This window comes from Callorhinus ursinus, unplaced genomic scaffold, assembly GCF_003265705.2.
Source record: "Callorhinus ursinus isolate GAN/ISIS: 27379988/994484 unplaced genomic scaffold, GSC_fseal_2.0 scaffold63, whole genome shotgun sequence".
In the NCBI taxonomy this organism is placed as follows: Eukaryota; Metazoa; Chordata; class Mammalia; order Carnivora; family Otariidae; genus Callorhinus; species Callorhinus ursinus.
Genome location: NW_027397125.1, coordinates 3,083,118 through 3,104,062, shown reverse-complemented (window position 1 = coordinate 3,104,062; position 20,945 = coordinate 3,083,118). Strand labels below are relative to the sequence as shown.

The following is a 20,945-nucleotide window of genomic DNA, read 5'->3' as shown; positions in this document are numbered from 1 at the left end:
TGATATACAAAATGATGCTAACACTATGCCTGAAATTTCTTTTGCTTTTTATCTTTTATTTAAGTTCCAATTTCTTATGTGAGTTTTAAAATTATCTTTGTGTTATAAATAGGGGCCACTGAACTCCACTTTCAATATTTATCTTTACAAGTTGGTGGAAAACACATTTAGAAAAAAATACTTTTCAAGTCCAGAGCTTCAAAGGGTGAAAAGAAAGGTTTTTGTCTTATTTCAAATATATTACAATTGTTCCACTATTCTTTAAAAGTCTTTAAAATCACCTGCTCGATGTTTCTTCCCTCAAAGTCTGAGAGAATGAACGAAACAATGTAATCTAGGTTTAAATTTGGGTTTCTCCTGTGCGTCAGATATTTATGTTTGAGCTTTCTCTTACTGACAAGCTACTTAAAGGGTCAGTGTTACTTTGAGGTTTTATCTATGAGATTCGTGTCTTTGGGGCTCATTAAGAACATTTCCAGAGATTACAATGTCAATAGCACCTAATTACTGGACTGTGAGAAAGGTCTTCTTGAGTACATACGATCTGTGGCAGTGCACTGCACACAATGGGCAGCTCAGATCCCAAATTTTATCACAGTTAAGTAGCAAACAAATTAATAATGTTACCTGGGCTCTCTGGGGATCATTACTACTGCGTAAAAACTGCTTTGAAATTTTGCAGATAGTATCATACCTCGTTTCTTATTCCATCATATTAACAAGGATATATTTCTCTCTCTCTCTCTTTTTAGCTATTTATCTCTTTTTCTACATTGCATGAGTGACTCCCTGTTGTTCTCTTTAGAATTGTTTGGATTAAAACTTGCAACATAAAAAAAGTCATTTTCAATCTGTTTAGAAAAGATGTATCACCTCATATAACATTGTTTTAAAACCATATTTTATTTTTATTTCACTGTTTTCAAAATACCTACTGCATATTTTGATACTAATGATCAATTCTTTTCTTCTACTTATGTTTGTAGAAAAATAATTACTGAAGAACCAGAGGAGAGACTGGTTCTTTTAAATCACTAGACCAGCCTACTGCTGAGGACATTATGATCCTTGTGCGGTGGGCTAAAGGGTAGCTTTGCAGGCTTTATCGGGGGGACTTGGGGAAAATATGATCAACAGCTCAGGAGGAAATAGGGGTTAGCTAGGCACATAACATATATCTCACATAATCCTCATCACGAAGCTATGAGGTGGGGTCACCATCCCCACTTTCCACAGCAGAAGAATTTGAGATGATGCCAGTAAGTAAGTGGTTGGAGCCGGGATGGGAACTGAAGTCTGTGGGCCTCCATGGCCTCTCTGCTGCGTCCCATATCTTCCCCTTGTGGTTGAGAATGGGGCGACATGTCATGCATGAGACTTGGGGCAAGTCAATATAATCGAGTGGTGACAAGCCAGGGCTCTGGGGCCACACCGTCTGGGCTTGAATCCAGCTGTGTCTCCTGTTCATGGTATAACTCTGGTAGCCTACTAACCCTCTCTGTATCCAACTGTCTTGTCCGTAGACTGGGGTTAAAGCAAGAGTGCCAACCACCTAGGGTTTTATGAGGATTAAAGCTAAAAGGTGAAAGGCATTTACAGTAGCACCCACGTCCACTAAATGTTAGCTATACATAAGTTTTAGAAGAATCTTGTAGTGTGAAAGAACAACCCAGGAACCTCTTAGGTTCTTTGATGCAACACTGAAGATCCTGTTAACAGGGAGGCTAAATATTCAGTTAGTACTTAAAATATTAATATTCTATTTACATATTCTAAAAAATGGAACTCAATACAATGATGGCTTTAAAGAGTTTGATTCGGGGTCCATCACCAGATAGGTTACCATAATCCCCCGTGCTGTAGAAAATAATAAATATTTGTCTATAAATCAGGTACATACTAACCATGAGGCTAAACGCCTCTTTAATAATATATTTGTGAATTAGTGCTTGAAAATACTAATAATGAATTAAACTATTTCCTAGGGGCCTGAAGGGGGCACTCAAGCATGTGAAGTATCTAAGAAACTTGGGGTGACTTGTTTCATGAAGATGATTTGGTCCTTTGAATGTCTAGGGTGTATCCTATCCAGTAGCCATAACCTGTGTGCTAATGAGATTCACTTACTCCCTGAATTAGCAAATGTTGATTCACGTATTCATTTCTATTCATTAGAAATAGAAAATTTATTTCTAGTAAATTTTGGATTAACTGGAATCCACTTAACCAGAAACTTTGTTCACTGGATTATTTCCCCCACACTATCTTCATAGGGAACAACATGGCATGTCCAAGTTGTACCAGAGTATTAGTAAAAGAAATTTCACGGTTTTGCCCAGAGGCACTGGGTGTGACCATTGTCACATACATCTTCTCTGCGATGCAGGTTAACATTTAGAGTGATAGGGCTTTGTGGCGGACTGCAAGGTTCTAGATCATGAAAAAGTACTTACATTTGATTTTATTTAGTAAGGGAAAGGAGGGACTTATGAACTGTAGGAGGATTTTCAGTAGACAGAGTAGAAATAACTATCTTTTGCATTTTCAGTGCTGAGGAAAGAGAGTGATGCTTGTTTCTGCTGGGGCTGCCTTTTCTTTCAGGTGGCCATCAAGTTTCATTTGTACTACTTCAAATGGACCTTTGAGAAATGGTTTGCCTGGCTGTGGAAAATCAATTCTGGATGCAAAATCCTCCACTGAATCTTTTGGGGTATGGAATGTTGCTGTTAATTAAACCCTCTCATTTAAATGTCAGGCCAACCACAGGTTCCAAATTTAACCATCTAGATTTCGATGACAAATCATGAGAGTCTCTTCTCCTAATACATTACGGTGTTGCAGAAAAAGTTTCTCTGTTGCATGGAAGCCCAGAAGAAAGGTTTCTCTCTGCTAAAGCAGTCTAGTCTTTCAATTAGCAGCAACCAATATTCAGAAATGCATATTAGCATTCTTTGATTCAGCATATCTATGTATTAGTTTTATGAACTGGCTGAAGAAACCCCACGCATTCATCCAGAATTCCAAATGCCTTCGGATAACAAAAAGAAGGAGATGTCAATCTAGACTAAGTACCCATTCTGTGTGTGAACCATTTTTTCCAACAATAAAGATTCTTACCTTTTGATAAAGGGGAGAAAAATATCTGATCACTGACTACATCCATGTCCTTGTCGATCTGCAGGTAAAGCAAAAAGTTTCATTACTGAGGTTGAAGAATAGCAACCAACTGAATGTTTAATAGAAAAAAAAATCTACCTACCAAAGGTGTGTGATCACTTCCAGAAGATGTAGAACCTGCTATCAAGTTCATTTTAGACTGCACAAATAAAGGTTTTAATTTCTGAAAGACACAAAAGGAATGTACTGTGTTATCAAGGGGAAGTAGTTATCAAATCAAATGGATATAGGAGGTTCTTCGGTTCTTTTTTTTTTTTTTTAAAGATTTTATTCATTTGACGCAGAGAGAGAGAGAGAGCAAGAGCACAAGCAGGGGGAGAGGCAAAGGGAGAGGGAGAAGCAGGCTCCCCACTGAGCAGGGAGCCCGATGCGGGACTCGATCCCAGGTCCCCGGGATCATGACCTGAGCCGAAGGCAGACGTTCAACTGACTGAGCCACCCAGGCGCCCCTGAGGTTCTTTGGTTCTTAATTAACCAAGATGTGAAAACTAAGCTCCTGATTTATTTGTTTAAATATGGCTGGGGAAATCCTTTCCTTGAAACCCATGGAATAGACAGACCCTTTTCTTATTTGGGCTACTCTGAGAAAAAATTCAAGAAAAATGTTTTCTTCAATGGCTGTTCTGACTCTACCTTTTTCTTCTCTTCTCTTTTCTTTTCTTTCCTTTCCTTTTCTCTCCTCTCCTTTTAAGTACAGTTGACACACAGTGTTACATTCGTTTCATGTGTATAATTTAGTGATCTGACCAGTTTGCACGGTATGCTACGCTCACCCTAAGTACAACTACCCTCATTCCCCTGACTCTTCTTCCTTTTGATAATCTCCACCCCATTGGGGTTTACAACGTGTCACTGGCCAGGTATCACGGGGTTTGTCCAGCACCTCCTCGCTCTGGGAGACTATGGCAGTAGGGGTCCTTGTTCCCAGAAACTGAATGGTGAAAGCCCAGAAGCTTCTCTTCTAGGAGTTCAGGAGCCCCAGCATGCAAGCAGAATTGTCCCTAGCATTACTGATTGCCAAGTAAATGACAACAATAAACATGTGCGGGTAAAAAGGACCAAAGGGACACTAAGCGTGTTTATCAGAAAGAGGCCTGAGGTCCAAGGATGTACCCTGGTGATGTAGGTGAAGTTTTCCCTCTTCAAGGCTTCTCTCTTGTTGATTTGTATGTGTGTATTTTTCTATTCTCTATAGCCCCGCCCACTCTCTTTTTGTTCCCACCCCAAGGAAACGGTTTAAATATTTTAGGCGTATCTTTACTTTGGATATGTTCTTGCAAAAATACGTACTGTTGTGCATGCCTTTTAATTTACGCTAGTGGTGTTATGTGCTATCCTATTTTGTTGATTCTCTAAGGCATAGCCTTCTGGTATTTTAACATCCCCAAAGTTGGGATGCATCTTGCAATAGATGGAGTCTCACAGTATAATTGGCAGCACTTCTCTCTTTTAGAGACTTAGAAAGTCTTAGGACACCTTATGTGTTCCCACTTCTCTTGCTAAGTACTAAGTACTTTCACTAAGTACTATGTTTTTAAGATCCATCCATTCTGCTATGTATGCCTAAAACCCAGTACTGTCCAGTACATAGCACTGCAGCCTAAAACCCAGTACTGTCCAGTACATAGCACTGCAGCCTAAAACCCAGTACTGTCCAGTACATAGCACTGCAGCCAAAAACCCAGTACTGTCCAGTACATAGCACTGCAGCCAAAAACCCAGTACTGTCCAGTACATAGCACTGCAGCCTAAAACCCAGTACTGTCCAGTACATAGCACTGCAGCCATGTAGCTGCCTCCTTTTGCCCCCCCTCCTCTCCTTTCCAGGCCGCCATGCCACCATCTGTCACCAGCACCACCTCACAGCTTCCTGACCTGCTCCTTTCCCCGCAAGCCCTCCGTAGCTGCCAGAGTCATCCCTTTAAAATGTTAACTGAGATTGTCTTATTCCTCTGCTCATTAAATTAAAAAACAATTTTGTAAAACTTCTGTGGAGAAAATTATAAAACTCTACTGAAATCAAACCTAGGTAAAAGAAATAGCATGTTTATGGATTAGAAGACTCAGTACTATAAAGATGTCAATTGTACCCAAACTGATCTAGATTTAATGCACTTCTAATCAAAATCCCAATTGAATTTTCTGTTTTGTTTCTTATGTTTCTGGGTTTTTTTTTCCCTGTGAATATTAACAATCCAATTCTAAACTTTATATGGAAATGCAAAGATCAACACCAGGGTAGGGGTATTTGCCTTACCAGAAAAAGACTTATAATAAAGGTAGAGATATTAAATTAGTGTCATATTCATACAAGAATAGACAAACGGAACAGTAGAACAGAATAGAGAGACAGAAACAGATTCTTACATATGTGAACCCTTAATATAATATATATAACTGGTGGAATTAGGTATCCAGGGAGAAAATGGACTTTTTAATAAATGGTGCTGGTTCAGTCGATTTTCTGTATTAAAAGAAAATGAAACCAGACATCTGCCTTTCTAGACACTATCAATTCTAGGTGCATTAAGCTTCTAAATATGAAAGGGAAAGGGGAAAAAATTAAAGATCATAAAGAATATATTTGTGACTAAATGTTAGGTAAGGTCTTAAACAAGGCAGGAAAATGTGAAGGCAAAAAGGAAAATTATTAACTAAATTAATATCAGGATTAAGAACATTTACTTGTGAAGAGATACCAAAATACCATTCAAAACAGGAAGAAGACATTTGCAACACATATAACTGAAAAGGAGAAGTTCCCAAATTATATAAAGAATTCCTTAAAAATTTTTTTATTCATAATAAATTTTTTAAAGATTTTATGTATTTACTTATTATATTCAGTTAGCCAACATATAGTACATCATTAGTTTTTGATGTAGTGTTCAACGATTCATTAGTTGCATATAACGCCCAGTGCTCCTCACAACATGTGCCCTCCTTAATACCCATCACCCAGCTACCCCATCCCTCCAACCTCCTCCCTTCTGAAACCCTCAGTTTGTTTCCCAGAGTCCAAAGTCTCTCATGGTTTGTCTCCCTCACTGATTTCTTCCCCTTCAGTTTTCCCTCCCTTCTTCTAATAAACTCTTTTTTAGAGTTTTTAAATTCAAGTCAGTTAACATACAGTGTAACATAAAAATTTTTAAATTCAATTTATTTAAACATAAAAAAACCTAAAACAGTTCACGCATTTCTCCCACACTCCATCCCCTGGCTCTTGCAACCACCAGTCTGTTCTCTGTATCTGGAAGCTTGGTTTTTGTTTGTTTAGATTCTACATATAAGAGAAATCATATGGTATTTGTCTTCCTCTGTCTGACTTATTTCACTTAGCATAATGCCCTCAAGGTCCATCCATGTTATTGCAAATGGCAATTTTCATTCTCTTTTAGGGCCAAACAATATTCCTTTGTATATATACACCAAATTTTCCTTACCCACTCATCTATTGATGGGAACTTAGGTTGTTTCTATTATAAACAATACTACAGTGAGCATGGTATATAAAAATTTTCAGATTAGCGTTTCTGTTATCATCAAATACCCAGAAGTGGAATTGCTGGATCATATGGTAGTTCTATTTTTCATTTCTTAAGGAACACAATACTTTTTTCTGTATTGGTTGCACCAATTTACATTCCCACCAGTAGTGCACAGGATTCCCTTTTCTCCATGTACTCACCAACATTTGTTATTGCTTGTCTTTTTGGTAATAGTCATTCTAACAGGTGTGAGTTGATATCTCATTGTGGTTTTGATTTGCATTTCCCTGATGATTAGTGATGTTGAGCATTTTTAAAAAGATTTATTTATTTTAGGGACTCCTGGGCGACTCAGTCTGTTAAGCATCTGCCTTCAGCTCGGGTCATGATCCTTGGGTCCTGGGATAGAGTCCTTGCTCAGCGGGGAGTCTGCTTCTCCCTCTGCCTGCCACTCTCCCTGTTTGTGCTATCTCTCTCTCTCTTTCTCTCTGACAAAAAAATAAATAAAATCTTTTAAAAGATTCACTTTAGAGAAAGAATGTGTGATCAGAGGGAGGGACAGAAGGAGAGGGAGAGAATCTCAAGCAGACTCCCCACTGAGCATGGAGCCTGTCACTGATATCTTGTAGTTTGCAATATGCAGGTCTTCCACATCCTTGGTCAAATTTATTCCTAAGTATTTTATTCTTTTTGATGCAATTGTAAATAGGATTGTTTTCTTAATTTCTCTTTCTGATAGTTCATTATTAACATAAAGCAATGTAACAGATTTTTGCATATTGATTTTGTATTGCAATTTTTATTAGTTCTAACAGTTTTTTTAAATAGAGTTTTTAGGGTCTTACAGATACATTATCATGCCATCTGCAAACAGTGGCATGAATCCCACTGATCATGGTGAATGATCCTTTTAATTACTGAATTTGGTTTGCTAATACTTTGCTGAGAATTTTTGCATGTATGTTCATTATGGATATTTGGCCTGTAATTTTCTTACCCCTATACCAAATCCTTGTCTGATTTGGTGTAGGGGTAATGCTGGCCTCAAAATGTGTTTGGAAGAGTTCCTCCTCTTTTATTTTTTGGAAGATTTTGGGAAGTATTAGTATTGATTCTTCTTGGAATGTTTGGTAGAATTTACCAGGGAAGCCATCTGGTCCTGGGCTTTTTTGTTGTTGTTGGGAGGCTTTTGATTACTGATTTAATATCCTTGCTAGTGATCATTCGTGTTTTTTTTTAAGATTTTATTTATTTATCTGACAGAGAGACACACAGCGAGAGAGGGAACACAAGCAGAGGGAGTGGGAGAGGGAGAAGCAGGCTTCCCGTGGAGCAGGGAGCCCGATGCGGGGCTTGATCCCAGGACCCTGGGATCAAGACCCAAGCTGAAGGCAGACGCTTAATGACTGAGTCACTCAGGTGCCCCAGCTAGTGATCATTCTGTTCAGATTTTCATTTAAAAATGATTCAGTCTTGACAGGTTACATATTTTTAGGAATTTATCTAATTCTTACAGTATTTCTATGAATAAATAAGTGTAACACAACTCAGTAGACGCAAAAGGCTTAAACTTCTTGAAGCACTAACTCAAAGAGAAAAACTGAATGGCTAATAAACATATGAAAAGATGATCATATTTATTAGTAGAGAAATGGGGAAAAAGTTACAAACACACACACACATACACACACACCAAAACCACAAGAAGAAACCATTACACAATCATGGGACAGACAAAAATTATAGTCTGACAATATCAGTGGTAGAGACAGCAAGGAGCAGTAGAAACTTTCATCCATTCCTGGTTAGAGGGTTAATTAGTAATAATAATTTGGAAAACGATCTGGCTTTACCTTATATAGTAGAAACTGTTCATCATTCCTCAATATCTATTCTCCCTTTTTCTTTTGGTAACATTTTCATTGGGTATTTGGCCACCCAGTTTTCTCAGTCTTTTGCAGTTTAATCAGACCAGTGGGATATGAGTGTAAGTGATATATGCCATTTTGGGGTCATATACTTAAGTACTAACATGCTTGTCCCGGACTTCCTCCTTCTGCACTGTACACCCACAGACATGGAGTTAACCAGCTTTCTTGGTGTAGATGGGGGAAATGGCAGAGCAATGACTGAAGGAACCTGTGTGTGTCATCATGACTGTGGAGTACTGCTCACTGCCCTGCCTGGAGCTGCTCTTTTCATCACTGACCTGAGAGAGAAGTAATCTTCAATCTTATATAAGGGAGCATATTTTTGTCATAGCAATCATATTCTTCCATAGACTTGAACATACCAATACTTTATGACCAGAAATTCTACTATTACTATAAAACCTGGAACAACTGGGGCACCTGGGTTGCTCAGCTGGTTAAGCGTCTCACTCTTGATTTCGGCTCAAGTCATGATCTCAGTGTCCTGAGATCGAGCCCTGCATCGGGCTCCACACTGAGTGTGGAGCCTGCTTAGGATTCTCTCTCTCCTTCTGCCCCTCCCCACTTGCTTGCACTCTCTCTCTCACTCTCTAAAAACAAACAAACAAAACAAAACAAAACCCTGGATAAACTGCTACATATGTGTATCAGGCGAAACTAAAAGAATGTTCGGGGCAATGATGTTCATAATAGCAAAACAGCAAGCTCTAACCCAAATGTTGATCAGCGTAAGTTGTGGTATATTCAAGCAATAGAATACTCTCAGTGGGTGAACTACAACCACAAGCATCAACATGGATGAGTCCTAAAAGCATAATGTTGAGAAAATGGAACAAATCACTGAAGAATACTTACATTTTTTTCACTTATATTCTTTCATTTATAGAAAGTTGAAAAACAGGCAAAAGTCAATGATATATTGCTTCAGGAGACAGGCGCAAGTGACAAAAACTATCAAGAAGAACATCAGGACAGTGGTCTCTGGGAGGTAATAGAGAGGAATGCAATAGATGGGCTGCTGTAATTTTATTGTATTTATGGCTTGGATCCTGGGAACATAGGTATTCATGTGATCATCATTCTTCAAGTTGCACATATGGATTCTCGCTCATCCTTTTTGTGCACATGGTTATTTCACAGGGAAAAAAAAAAAAAGAAACCAAAAACATCAGAGTAGAGACCAAAGGGATTCTTTCGTACTGAGCCTCGACACCACATTAGGAGTGTAAGAGTATGGAAACTTACACTGGGGATAAACAGGCCAATATTAACAGGCTTGCATATAATATGAATAGATTGCTAACCACAAAATAACAGATTGAAAATCAGTATCTAAGATAGTCATGATTAGACCTAACATGGTACACAATAGAATACTTACGTAGAGTAATGGTTTCTAACCTTCAGGCTGTCATAGGACACATAAAAATGGTATTACTTGCAGGGAGCACTGGGGGAAGTGGACAAGGCTGCTCATGGACTTAGAGAGTGGGACAGGAGTTTCTCAGGTTACCCCAGTCATGGCCCCATCCCTGCCCCCTGGAGGGCCAAGGACAATCACTATCTCAGAACTCTTAAAACAAGTTTGGGAAATTCTGATGAGAGGCACAGACTGGAAGGGTTTCCTAAAAATGCCAAGGAAAAGAACAAGCAGAATAACATTACATTAAAAAGAACACGTCAACTATGGAGGACAGAAAATAGATTTTTAACCTATCATAGTGTTTCTGAAAAAGAAACAAAAACAAATCCTGTGGATGCAATCATTAGAAGTGTACATAAGACACTTGTCTGAGTTGGAAAAAAAAAAGATTTAGATCTATAGATGAGGGTGGCTCATTTTATTCAAGGGAAATTAATAAAATAACATGTGTTAACTCATTTCCTGGTGACATCTTTAAATTTCAAATTTAAAGAAAATAGCTTATAAACATTCACTGGGGGAAAATAAGCCAAATTAATTAGCAAAAAGCAAATACTAAACTGGCTTCAGTCAGGGCAAGGCGTAACAAAGTGAAGATAATGTTCCTTCCACAAACAAGAAAGGAACTCAAAGATATGATCCTGTTTATAAGAAATAAATCAAAATTAAGAATTAAAGAATGGTAGAAGTCATGATTTTTTTAAAAGATCTTATTTAATTTTTTGAGAGAGAGAGAGAGACAGAGCCCAAGGAGGGGAGGGGCAGAGGGAGAGGGAGAAGCAGACTCACTGCTGAGTGGGACTCTCGATCCCAGGACCCTGGGATCATGACCTGAGCTGAAGGCAGACACTTAATCAACTGAGCCACCCAGGAGCCCCCCGAAGTCATGATTTTTAAAAGGCTAAAAATAAATATGTAAATGTAGGTACAAATAACTGCTATTCATACAGTTACAAAATGAAAAGCAGAAGTTAATCAAAAATACTTTCATGTGATAAAAAGAATCCCATAGTAATAATGTAGTTCTCTAAACAGAATAAAGTTAACACAGACTAGAAGAAAAGGAGGGGATATACTGATGCAATTAAGGCTGAAATGAAACTTGGAGAAACAAAACCATGCATAAGCCCTTGTTTTACCCAGAGCGGGCAGGACTCAGACTTGTTTGGTTCTTGTTGTTGTAACTGCAGAAATGTAATTTGATTTTACATTAAAGTTTACCATTGCAATATAGATAATAAAAGCCAGTAAAAGGGGGGCGCCTGGGTGGCTCAGTTGGTTAAGCGTCTGCCTTCAGCTCAGGTCATGATCCCAGGGTCCTGGGATCGAGCCCCACGTCGGGCTCCCTGCTCTGCGGGGAGCCTGCTTCTTCCTCTCCCTCTGCCTGCCTCTCTGCCTACTTGTGCTCTCTCTCTCTGTCAAATAAATAAATAAAATCTTAAAAAAAAAAGCAAGTAAAATGCAGCTCATCTTACGTTAAGCCAGGAAACAAAGAAAAGAACAAGCAGTCATAAAATAAGGTGACAAAAACCCCAGATATATCGGTTATGCTGATAAATGCATGTAGTTTCAATTTTCATATTAAAGGTAAAGGAGTGTCAGGTTAGATTTAAAGAACTAACATCCCATCATATTGTTATTTATACATTCATAACTGAAGGAAAATGACATAGCAATACAAAGTTTGAGGAAAATAGCAGCAAAATACAGAGAAGAAGACAGTATGGGTAACAAAATTAATAACAGACAAGTTAGAATTCAAGGCTGGCAAGAGCCTCACAGGCCATGAATGAAAGGTATAATCCATAGCAAAGATGTGACAGTGAAGAGTCTCCCTGAGCTGAGTGAGAAAACATAATAATACATAATATAAAGCAAAAACTACAATCGGGGTGAGCTTTTACTTGCTCACCGTATCTACTAGCTTGCTATAGGACATAGCCTCAAAACTTAACAAGAAATCTTTGTCATTTATTTATTTAGACTATTTGGTAGCTATTTGGGTCTTTAGATTCTGAAATAAACCGCTGGCAAAAGAGAGTCAATCAAAATCCTAGTGGATATTTTTTTAAAGATATTGATTTGCTGATAAAACTGAACACCCCAAAACCAAATAATCCAGTTAAAAAATGGGCAGAAGACACAAACATTTTTCCAAAGATATATAAATAGCTAACAGATACCTGAAAAGATGCTCAATATCACTCGTCATCAGGGAAATACATATCAAAACTTGTATTGTCAGAATAGCCAAGAAAAAAGAAGAGAAAGAAAGAAATTGATTTGCTGATTCTCAAACATATATGGAAGTACTAAGAACACAGAATTGCCAAAACAGGGCACCTGGGTGGCTCAGTTGGTTAAGCATCTGCCTTCAGCTCAGGTCATGATCCCAGAGTCCACACTGGGCTCCGTGCTCAGCGGGGCTTTGCTTCTCCCTCTGCTCCTCGCTCTGCTCGTGCGCACGCTCTCTCTCTCAAGTAAATAAATAAAATCTTTTTTTAAGTTTTTTATTGTTATGTTAATCACCATACATTACATCATTAGTTTTTGATGTTGTGTTCCATGATTCATTGTTTGTGCATAACACCCAGTGCTCCACGCAGAACGTGCCTTCTTTAATACCCATCACCAGGCTAACCCATCCCCCCCACCCCTCCTCCCCTCTAGAACCCTCCGTTTGTTTTTCAGAGTCCATCATCTCTCATGGTTCGTCTCCCCCTCTGACTTACTCTCCTTCATTCTTCCCCTCCTGCTATCTTCGTCTTTTTTTTTTCTTAACATATATTGCATTATTTGTTTCAGAAGTACAGATCTGTGATTCAACAGTCTTGTACAATTCACAGCGCTCACCATAGCACATACCCTCCCCAGTGTCTATCACCCAGCCACCCCATCCCTCCCACCCTCCACCACTCCAGCAACCCTCAATTTGTTTCCTGAGATTAAGAATTCCTCATATCAGTGAGGTCATATGATACATGTCTTTCTCTGATTGACTTATTTCACTCAGAATAACACCCTCCAGTTCCATCCACGTCGTTGCAAATGGCAAGATCTCATTCCTTTTGATGGCTGCATAATATTCCATTGTGTATATATACCACCTCTTCTTTATCCATTCATCTGTCGATGGACATCTTGGCTCTTTCCACAGTTTGGCTATTGTGGATATTGCTGCTATAAACATGGGGGTGCATGTACCCCTTCGGATCCCTACATTTGTATCTTTGGGGTAAATACCCAGTAGTGCAATGGCTGGATCGGATGGTAGCTCTATTTTCAACTGTTTGAGGAACCTCCATACTGTTTTCCAGAGTGGCTGCACCAGCTTGCATTCCCACCAACAGTGTAGGAGGGTTCCCCTTTCTCCGCATCCCCGCCAACATCTGTTGTTTCCTGACTTGTTAATTTTAGCCATTCTGACGGGTGTGAGGTGGTATCTCATTGAGGTGTTGATTTGGATTTCCCTGATGCCGAGCGATGGTGAGCACTTTTTCATGTGTCTGTTGGCCATTTGGATGTCTTCTTTGGAAAAATGTCTGTTCATGTCGTCTGCCCATTTCTTGATTGGATTATTTGTTCTTTGGGTGTTGAGTTTGATAAGTTCTTTATAGATTTTGGATACTAGCCCTTTATCTGATATGTCTAAATAAATAAAATCTTAAAAAAACAATAGAACTGGGGTGCCTGGGTGGCTCAGATGGTTAATCATCTGCCTTCGGCTCAGGTCATGATCCCAGAGTCCTGGGATTGAGCCCCACATCGGGGTTCTGGCTCAGCGGGGAGCCTGCTTCTCCCTTTCCCTCTGCCTCTCTCCCTGCTCACGCTCTCTCTCTGTATCTCTCTGTCTCAAGTGAATAAATAAAATCTTAAAACAAAACAAAACAAACAAACAAAAAACCAAATAGAATTGCCAAGACGATCTTGGAAAAGAAGAATAAAATGGAAGAACTTACACCACCTGATTTCAAGACTTATTATAAAGCAATATCAATTAAGATAATATAGTATTGGGTAAAGGACAGACAAATAGACCAATGGAAGAAAATACAGGTTTAGAAACAGACTCATATATACATTGTTAATTGAATTAGAACAAAGGAACCAGTGAAATGTGAAATTCAACGGGAAAACAAAGATCAAAATCACATCGTAAGTATATGCCAAATGTGGGATATAGTCAAGGCCACAGAAAACACAATCTGCCACAGAAAAAAAGAGCTAAGTTGACCTTTATTTAAATTTAACATTTCTAAAAATATTTTTAATTTCTGACCTTCAAAAGGTGCTGTTCTGAAAATGGAAGGAAAAATTATAGAATGGGAATAAATATTTGCAATATATATATGACAAAAGAACTTGTATCCAGGATATATAATAAAATGCTATAACTCAATAATAATTAAAAACAGACAAAAATGGGAGGAAGGGTGAATGGGGAGTTATTGCTTAATGGGTATGAAGCTTCATTTTATTTATTTATTTTAAAAGATCTATTTATTTATTTTAGTGAGAGGAGGGGCAGCAGGAGAGGGAGAAAGAGAGTCTCAAGCAAACTCCACACTGTCACAGAGCCAGACATGGGGCTCCATCTCACGACCCTGAGATCGTGACCTGAGCTGAAATCAAGAGTCGGACGCTTAACTGACTGAACCATCCAGGCACGCCAAAGTTTCCTTTTTGTGAGATGAAATGGGTTCTGGAGATAGGTTTCACAACAATGTGAATGTACTTAACATTATTAAACTGCACAATTAAAAATATTTAGATGGTAAAATTTAAGTTAGGTGTATTTTGCCACAATTTTTTTTAAACAACTTGAGTAGTCCCTTTCGGAAAGAAGATCTGAAATTAGTCAATAAGCACATCAAAAGATACTAACATCATTAATTATTAGGGAATGCAAGTTAGAAGTTCAGTGAGACATTATATTAGGATGGCCCAACTTTAGAAAATGACAATATCAAGTTGGTGAAGATGTAGAGAACAAGAACTCTCCCACTTTGCTGATGGTACAGTAATAGGATACAGTCACTCTGGAATATAAACTTAAAAACATATATTCCAAAAAAAAATTTAAAAAAAATATATTCCTATGTCCCAGGTATTCTAGTCCTACCTGAGAGTTACAAAAACATATTTCCGGAAATAACTAGTATGAGAAAGTTTGCAGCACCTTTTCCCCCCAAAACAGCTCTTAACTAGAAACAGCCCAGGAGTCCATCAAGAGGAGAACGGATAAACAAATTATTGTTTATTCATACAATGGAATGTTATTCAGCAATACAGAGAAACAATTGCTAGGGATGCACACAATAACAGGGATAAATCTTAAAAGCACTATGCTGAGTTAAAATAAGCCAGACATAAGAGAATACACACTGTATGATTCCATCTGCGTAAGTTTTAAGAACAGGCAAAACTAATCTGCGGTGATAGAAATCAGAGCAATATTTGTCCGGCATGGGGATGTGACTAAGGTATTGTCTGGAAAGGGACACCAGGGAACTTTCAGGGAGGATGGAAATGTTCTACCCTTTCATTTAGGTGATGGCTACACAGGGCAAAACACTCGAAATGATACACTTAATATTTGTGCACTTTCCCATACGAATACCTCAATAGTAAGAAAGTATTAAACTTTTTCTTTCATAGCATTTATTCAAATGTCATTTAAAGTTTGTGATATTTCCTTACTAATATCTATGTTTTCTACTCTGTAAGTCAGGCACTATTCTAATCTCTGCGAGTAAAACAGTTGACAAGACAGACCAGTCCGTGCCCTCATGAAATTTATAGTCTGTAAAGGAAGGAGCCCTATTTGTCATGTGCACTATCTCACTCCCAGCACGGAGCATGGTACTTGGTGCATGTTTACACTCAATAAATATTTGTGGAGTGGCTATGGTGTAGGGAACCAAGGAAAAATTAGTTATCCATAACTCACTCACTCATCACTCTCTTTCCCTCCTCCCTACCCCTGCCCCTGTCTATTTTTCTTCAATATTTGCTATCCACTCTGATGAGTATCTCAAGTGCCTGTATACTGTGTGGACATATAGATAAGGATCATGAGCCTGGAATCCCACAGAAGTAATGGCAGATGGACGTATTCTAGGCTGAATGGAGCACTAGCTCTCCTCACAGGAAGATAGGCTGAGGGCAAGTCAGAGATTTTTCTCAAGACAAGGACTGGATCTATTAATGTGCCTGTACTGGTGTAACTTTGAGATTTTTAGAATTCTGTTTCATTAAACCTGGCCAGTTCACCTTTGGACCAGACAGTTTTACCAGGTAATCCTCAAAAAGCCCGATTTTTGAGTTAGCACAACATTCTCATGGGTCCAACAATATTTTATTTGTCCAGCTGATTAAATTTCTGAAATGAGGATTACTCCAATTGAAACTGTAAACTTCAGTCGAAAGAGGAAAAACCAAAAGGATAAAAAAGAGACTATATATTCTTATCTATGTAATCCAGTCTGGGGATATTTCAGGGGAGTCAATTATTAAAAGCTCAGCAAGCTGGTTCAGATTACCAGGTAATTTAGTTAAAAATTAGAAATAATTAAATGTTATCTTGCCAACATTCTTGAGTTCTTTCATCTGCAGCAACTTAAGATTTAGAAAATAAAGTCAAAGTCAAAGATGTTGAAAAAATTTTTAAGAGAAATTTTAGATTGGAAGCTTCCTAAAGCAAGAGCCTGTATTTTGTATTTCTTGTGCTCTTTCCCACAAACCTTGTCCCAGAATACTTAGCATCATGATGGGTGCTCAACAGCATGTATAGCTTGCTAATTTTCTTACTGTTTGAAATTTCCTGGATATATTTCTACACTGAACATCATTTACCTTTACAATCATAGCTCCCAAATAAAAGCATTAAGTACACAGTTTAAAAAAATAGTCTATTTTAAAATTGGGCTTTATCTACAAGTGACTTCTAGTACGAAAATGAATGGCTTGGTACTAGGAAAAGACTCTTTTGCCTCCTTTTTCCCTTTGGAAGGGACTGGATACTTGGATCTATTTCCTTACATTCCATCCATGCCCACAAGTGGTCAGACTGACAGATACTTCCCAGCTAGTGTCACCCCTCTTCTGAAATTTCTGCTTGCCTCTATTATAGCCCAAGCATATTGCATTGAAAGGGTTTGTTTACACATCTATATCTCATACCAGATTGAGCTCTTTGGGCTCAGGCACTCGGTCTTGCATCCTTAGTATCTAGCAGATGACTGTCATGTACTATCTCCAGACAGGGGCTCAATAAATGTTAAATAAGAACAGAAAGACATGTACAAATATCATCAAAGAGACAAACAGTATCTAAACATTATATGTACTTACAATATAATTGAAGGATGTATCAGCAAGCACTGCAAACTGACGAAACAATGTGTGCCTAGTAAACATCTCATCTTTAAGGACATGGAAGCTAAAATAAAAGAAATGGTGAAATTAAAATGTGCAGAAATCATAAGATAAAGCAAATTAATATTATGTTCATGTGGTTAGGAACTACAATTTTCATTGTGAAAGAGATATAAGTAAAAAATTTAAAATATTAGTATGAATTTGTTACTTCTTTCATTTTTAGTTATTTTTTTAAAGGCTTTATTTTTAAGCAATCTCTACACCCAGCATTGGGCTTGAACGCACAACCTTGAGATCAAGAGTCACATGCTCTACTGACTGAGCCAGCCAGGCACGCTTACTTTTTTCATCTTTAAGATTACATATTTCCCAGCCCTGAAAAGGCACGGAATTAATGAATGACAACCCAGTATCAATGAGCATCTTGGAGCCCAAACTGTAGTTTTGGGTGTTTTTTTTTTTTTTAAGATTTTATTTATTTACTTGAGAGAGAGACAAGAAGACAGAGAGAGCACAAGCAGGGGGAGGGGTAGAGGGAGAGGGAGAGAGAGAGAAGCAGACTCTCTGCTGAGCTCCAAGCCAGACTTGGGGCTCCACCCTATGACCCTGAGACCATGACTTGAGCTGAAGTCAGATGCTTAACCGACTGAGCCACCCAGGTGCCCCCCAAACTGTAGCTTTAAAAACATTTCTCCCTAAAATGAACCAGGGCTTCTTTCAGAAATGGCTGTTTCTAGATCTAAGGCAATAAATACCCAAGTTGAGCCTGGGACATTTTATTGTTAAGGGAGTCATCAAAGACTGTGCCAAAAGAACACAGCAGTCAACCTTAAGAGGGCTCCCATTGACTTAAGATTGGAGAAATTGAGCATCAAAAATAATGAGTATAATGTATTGAAACACAACAAATATATTAAAAACTTGGGAAATTCTCAGCCTATCCAGATGGCAAATGATGCTAAAAGTAGGAGATTCAGCCTCAGAAAAGCATGTTCTGGAGACAAAGTTGCTGGACAACTTTGGGTAGCCACTAGGAAGGAACCAAAAAAGTCCCAGCATTCAGTCACATGGAGGGTCTTAGAAGAGATTGGGTGTGTCTCATGGGCCAAAACCACAATGAGGTACCACTGCATAACTGTTAGCATAACTGAAACCAAAAAGACAGACAATAAGAAATGTTGGATAGGATACAGAGAAATGGGAACCCTCATCTCTTGCTTCTGTAATTGTAAAATGGTGCAGCCACTTTGGAAAACAGTTTGGCAGTTCCTCAAAATGTTAAACATAGAATTACCATATGACCTAGCAATTTCTTCCAGTATATACCTAAGAGAATTGAAAACATATGTTCCACACCAAAACCTGTACATGACTGTTAATAGCAGCATTATATATAGGAACCAAGAAGTGGAAATAATTAAAATGTCTAAAGACTGAAGAATGGGTAAACAAAATGTAGTCTATCCACGCAATGGAGTATTATTTGGCAACCAAAAGTAATGAAATACTGATACCTTCTACAACATAGATAAACTTGAAAACATTATGCCAAGTGAAAGAAGCTAGTCACAAAAGGTCACACAGTGTATGATTCTGTGTATATGAAATGTCCAGAACAGGCAAATCCATAGAGACAGAAAGTAGATTAGTGGTTGCTAGTGGTTGGCAGCTACAGCAATGGGGAGTGGCTGCCAATGGATATGGAGTTCCTTTATGGGTTGATGAAAATGTTTTGATTTAGAGAGCGGTAATTTGTTGTCCAACTCTGTGAATACACTAAAAACCATCCTTTAAAAGGGTGGTATGTAAACTATATGTCAATAAAGTTGTTTTACAGTAAGTTACTATGTGTGCTAAAAAAATGGAAACTTATGAATAAAGTAGAGAGAAAAAAGCAGAGCAATGATGACTTTAATATCACTTTGATGAAGAAAACAGCGCAAAAGATTGGTAAAATTGATAAAAAAATGTGAATTTCTGTACAGAATTGAAATCTACTTAAAAAAATGAGTAGTCATCTTAGAATTGAAGCAATCATATATGATATTAAGAACTCAGTACATGGGCTGAATAGGAGAATGGATACAGAGCACAGACAGGATTATTCATCTCAAAGGCAGATCTATCTATCTATCTATCTATCTATCTATCTATCTATCTATTCAAAGTGAAGCCTAGAGAAAAAAGTAGGAAAAACCAGACAGGAGTGTAAGAAACATGTGGGTTGTAGTCAAAAGGCACAACTTACATATAATTAGAATCCTAGAAGAGGAGAGGCTGATAGTTGATAAGTCTCGACATCTCCGGAGGAGGCCAGGACTCAATGCACTGGCATCATGAATAGGCTGAGGGAAAAAAAACTATCAGCACAGAATTCTACACTCATAGAAAATATTCTTCAATAATGAAGGTAAAATAAAGACACTTTCCTATAAAGGAAAGCTGACAGAATTATTTGCGTGCAAACCTATGTTAAAAGAAAAACTAAAGAGAGCTATATGGATAGGAGGAAGATGATCCCAGATGGAAACACATTGAAAGCAGGAAGAAATAAAGAGCTCACAGAGTAAAAATGTTAATGGAAGTGAATACTGACTACGCCTAACAATAATTGTAATGTTCGATGGTGTTAAACATTTATAAGGAATCAAAATGAAAATGTGGGAGGGGGTTAAATGGAGTTAAAATATTCTAAGGTTCTAGAATTCTTTCCTTTTTTTCTTTTTCATTGAAGTATAATTGATATACACTATCCTGTTGGTTTCAGGTGTACAACATAATGATTCTAAGGTTCTAGAATTCTTGGGGAAGTATTAAATAGAAATTTGTAGAAGACTGTGGTAAGCAAAGGATGTGGGTTAAAATTTCAAAAAGGGAAAAGAATAAATAACTAACAAGTCAATAGAAGAAAATATGAACTAAAAATACGTTGATTAGTCCAAAAAAAGGTGAAAAGGAGAGAAGAAACAGGTCGGCTAAATAAGAAAAAAATGTGTTATGTGGTAGATGCAAACCCAAGGATACCAGTAATCTCACTAAAAGTAAATGAAGTAGGCCAATTAAATAAATAAGATTGGCAGGTCAGATTAAAAATCCAGCTCTATGCTGCTTACAAGAGACACATTCAAATATAAAAACAAGATAGGTTGAAGGAAAAAAATGCACCATGCAATCTTAATCAATGAAGAGTGATACAGTTTTATTAATTCTAGATGAAGGAGACATTAAGCCAGAAGGCATTTTTACAGATAGAAAGGAATGGCTCATAATGATACATATAAATGATAACCTCATAGGAAGATAGCAGGATTCTAAATTTGTAGGTATCCATCAATGTAGCCATAAAATATTTAAAGCAAAAACTGACAGACTAAAAGAGAAATAGATAAATCTATAAGCATAGTGGAAAATTTAATACTCCTGTCTTAATAGTTGGAACTGTAGCAAAAACTTAAGTATATAAAAGATATAAAAAACACAATGGATAAATGACCTAATTGAAATAGATAAAACACTGCACCCAGTGATAGAATTCCTCTTCTTTCT

The 20,945-nt window shown here is 37.8% G+C and overlaps 1 protein-coding gene across 6 annotated transcripts in view; it reads right to left on the bottom strand.

Moving 5' to 3' along the window:
* CUNH10orf67 (chromosome unknown C10orf67 homolog) overlaps positions 1-20,945 on the bottom strand; it is a 168,366-nt gene that overhangs the window by 21,665 nt on the left and 125,756 nt on the right. For all 6 annotated transcript variants that reach the window (XR_012376056.1, XM_025891957.2, XM_073885543.1 and 3 more), the window contains 3 exons: positions 17,373-17,460; positions 3,260-3,340; positions 3,118-3,175 (listed from right to left, as the gene is read on the bottom strand). Coding sequence is in view for 5 of the 6 variants with exons in the window: in XM_025891957.2 (XP_025747742.2) it covers positions 3,118-3,175; positions 3,260-3,340; positions 17,373-17,460 (227 nt within the window). In the remaining variant the exon portion in view is untranslated. The remainder of the gene's footprint in view (positions 1-3,117; positions 3,176-3,259; positions 3,341-17,372; positions 17,461-20,945) is intronic.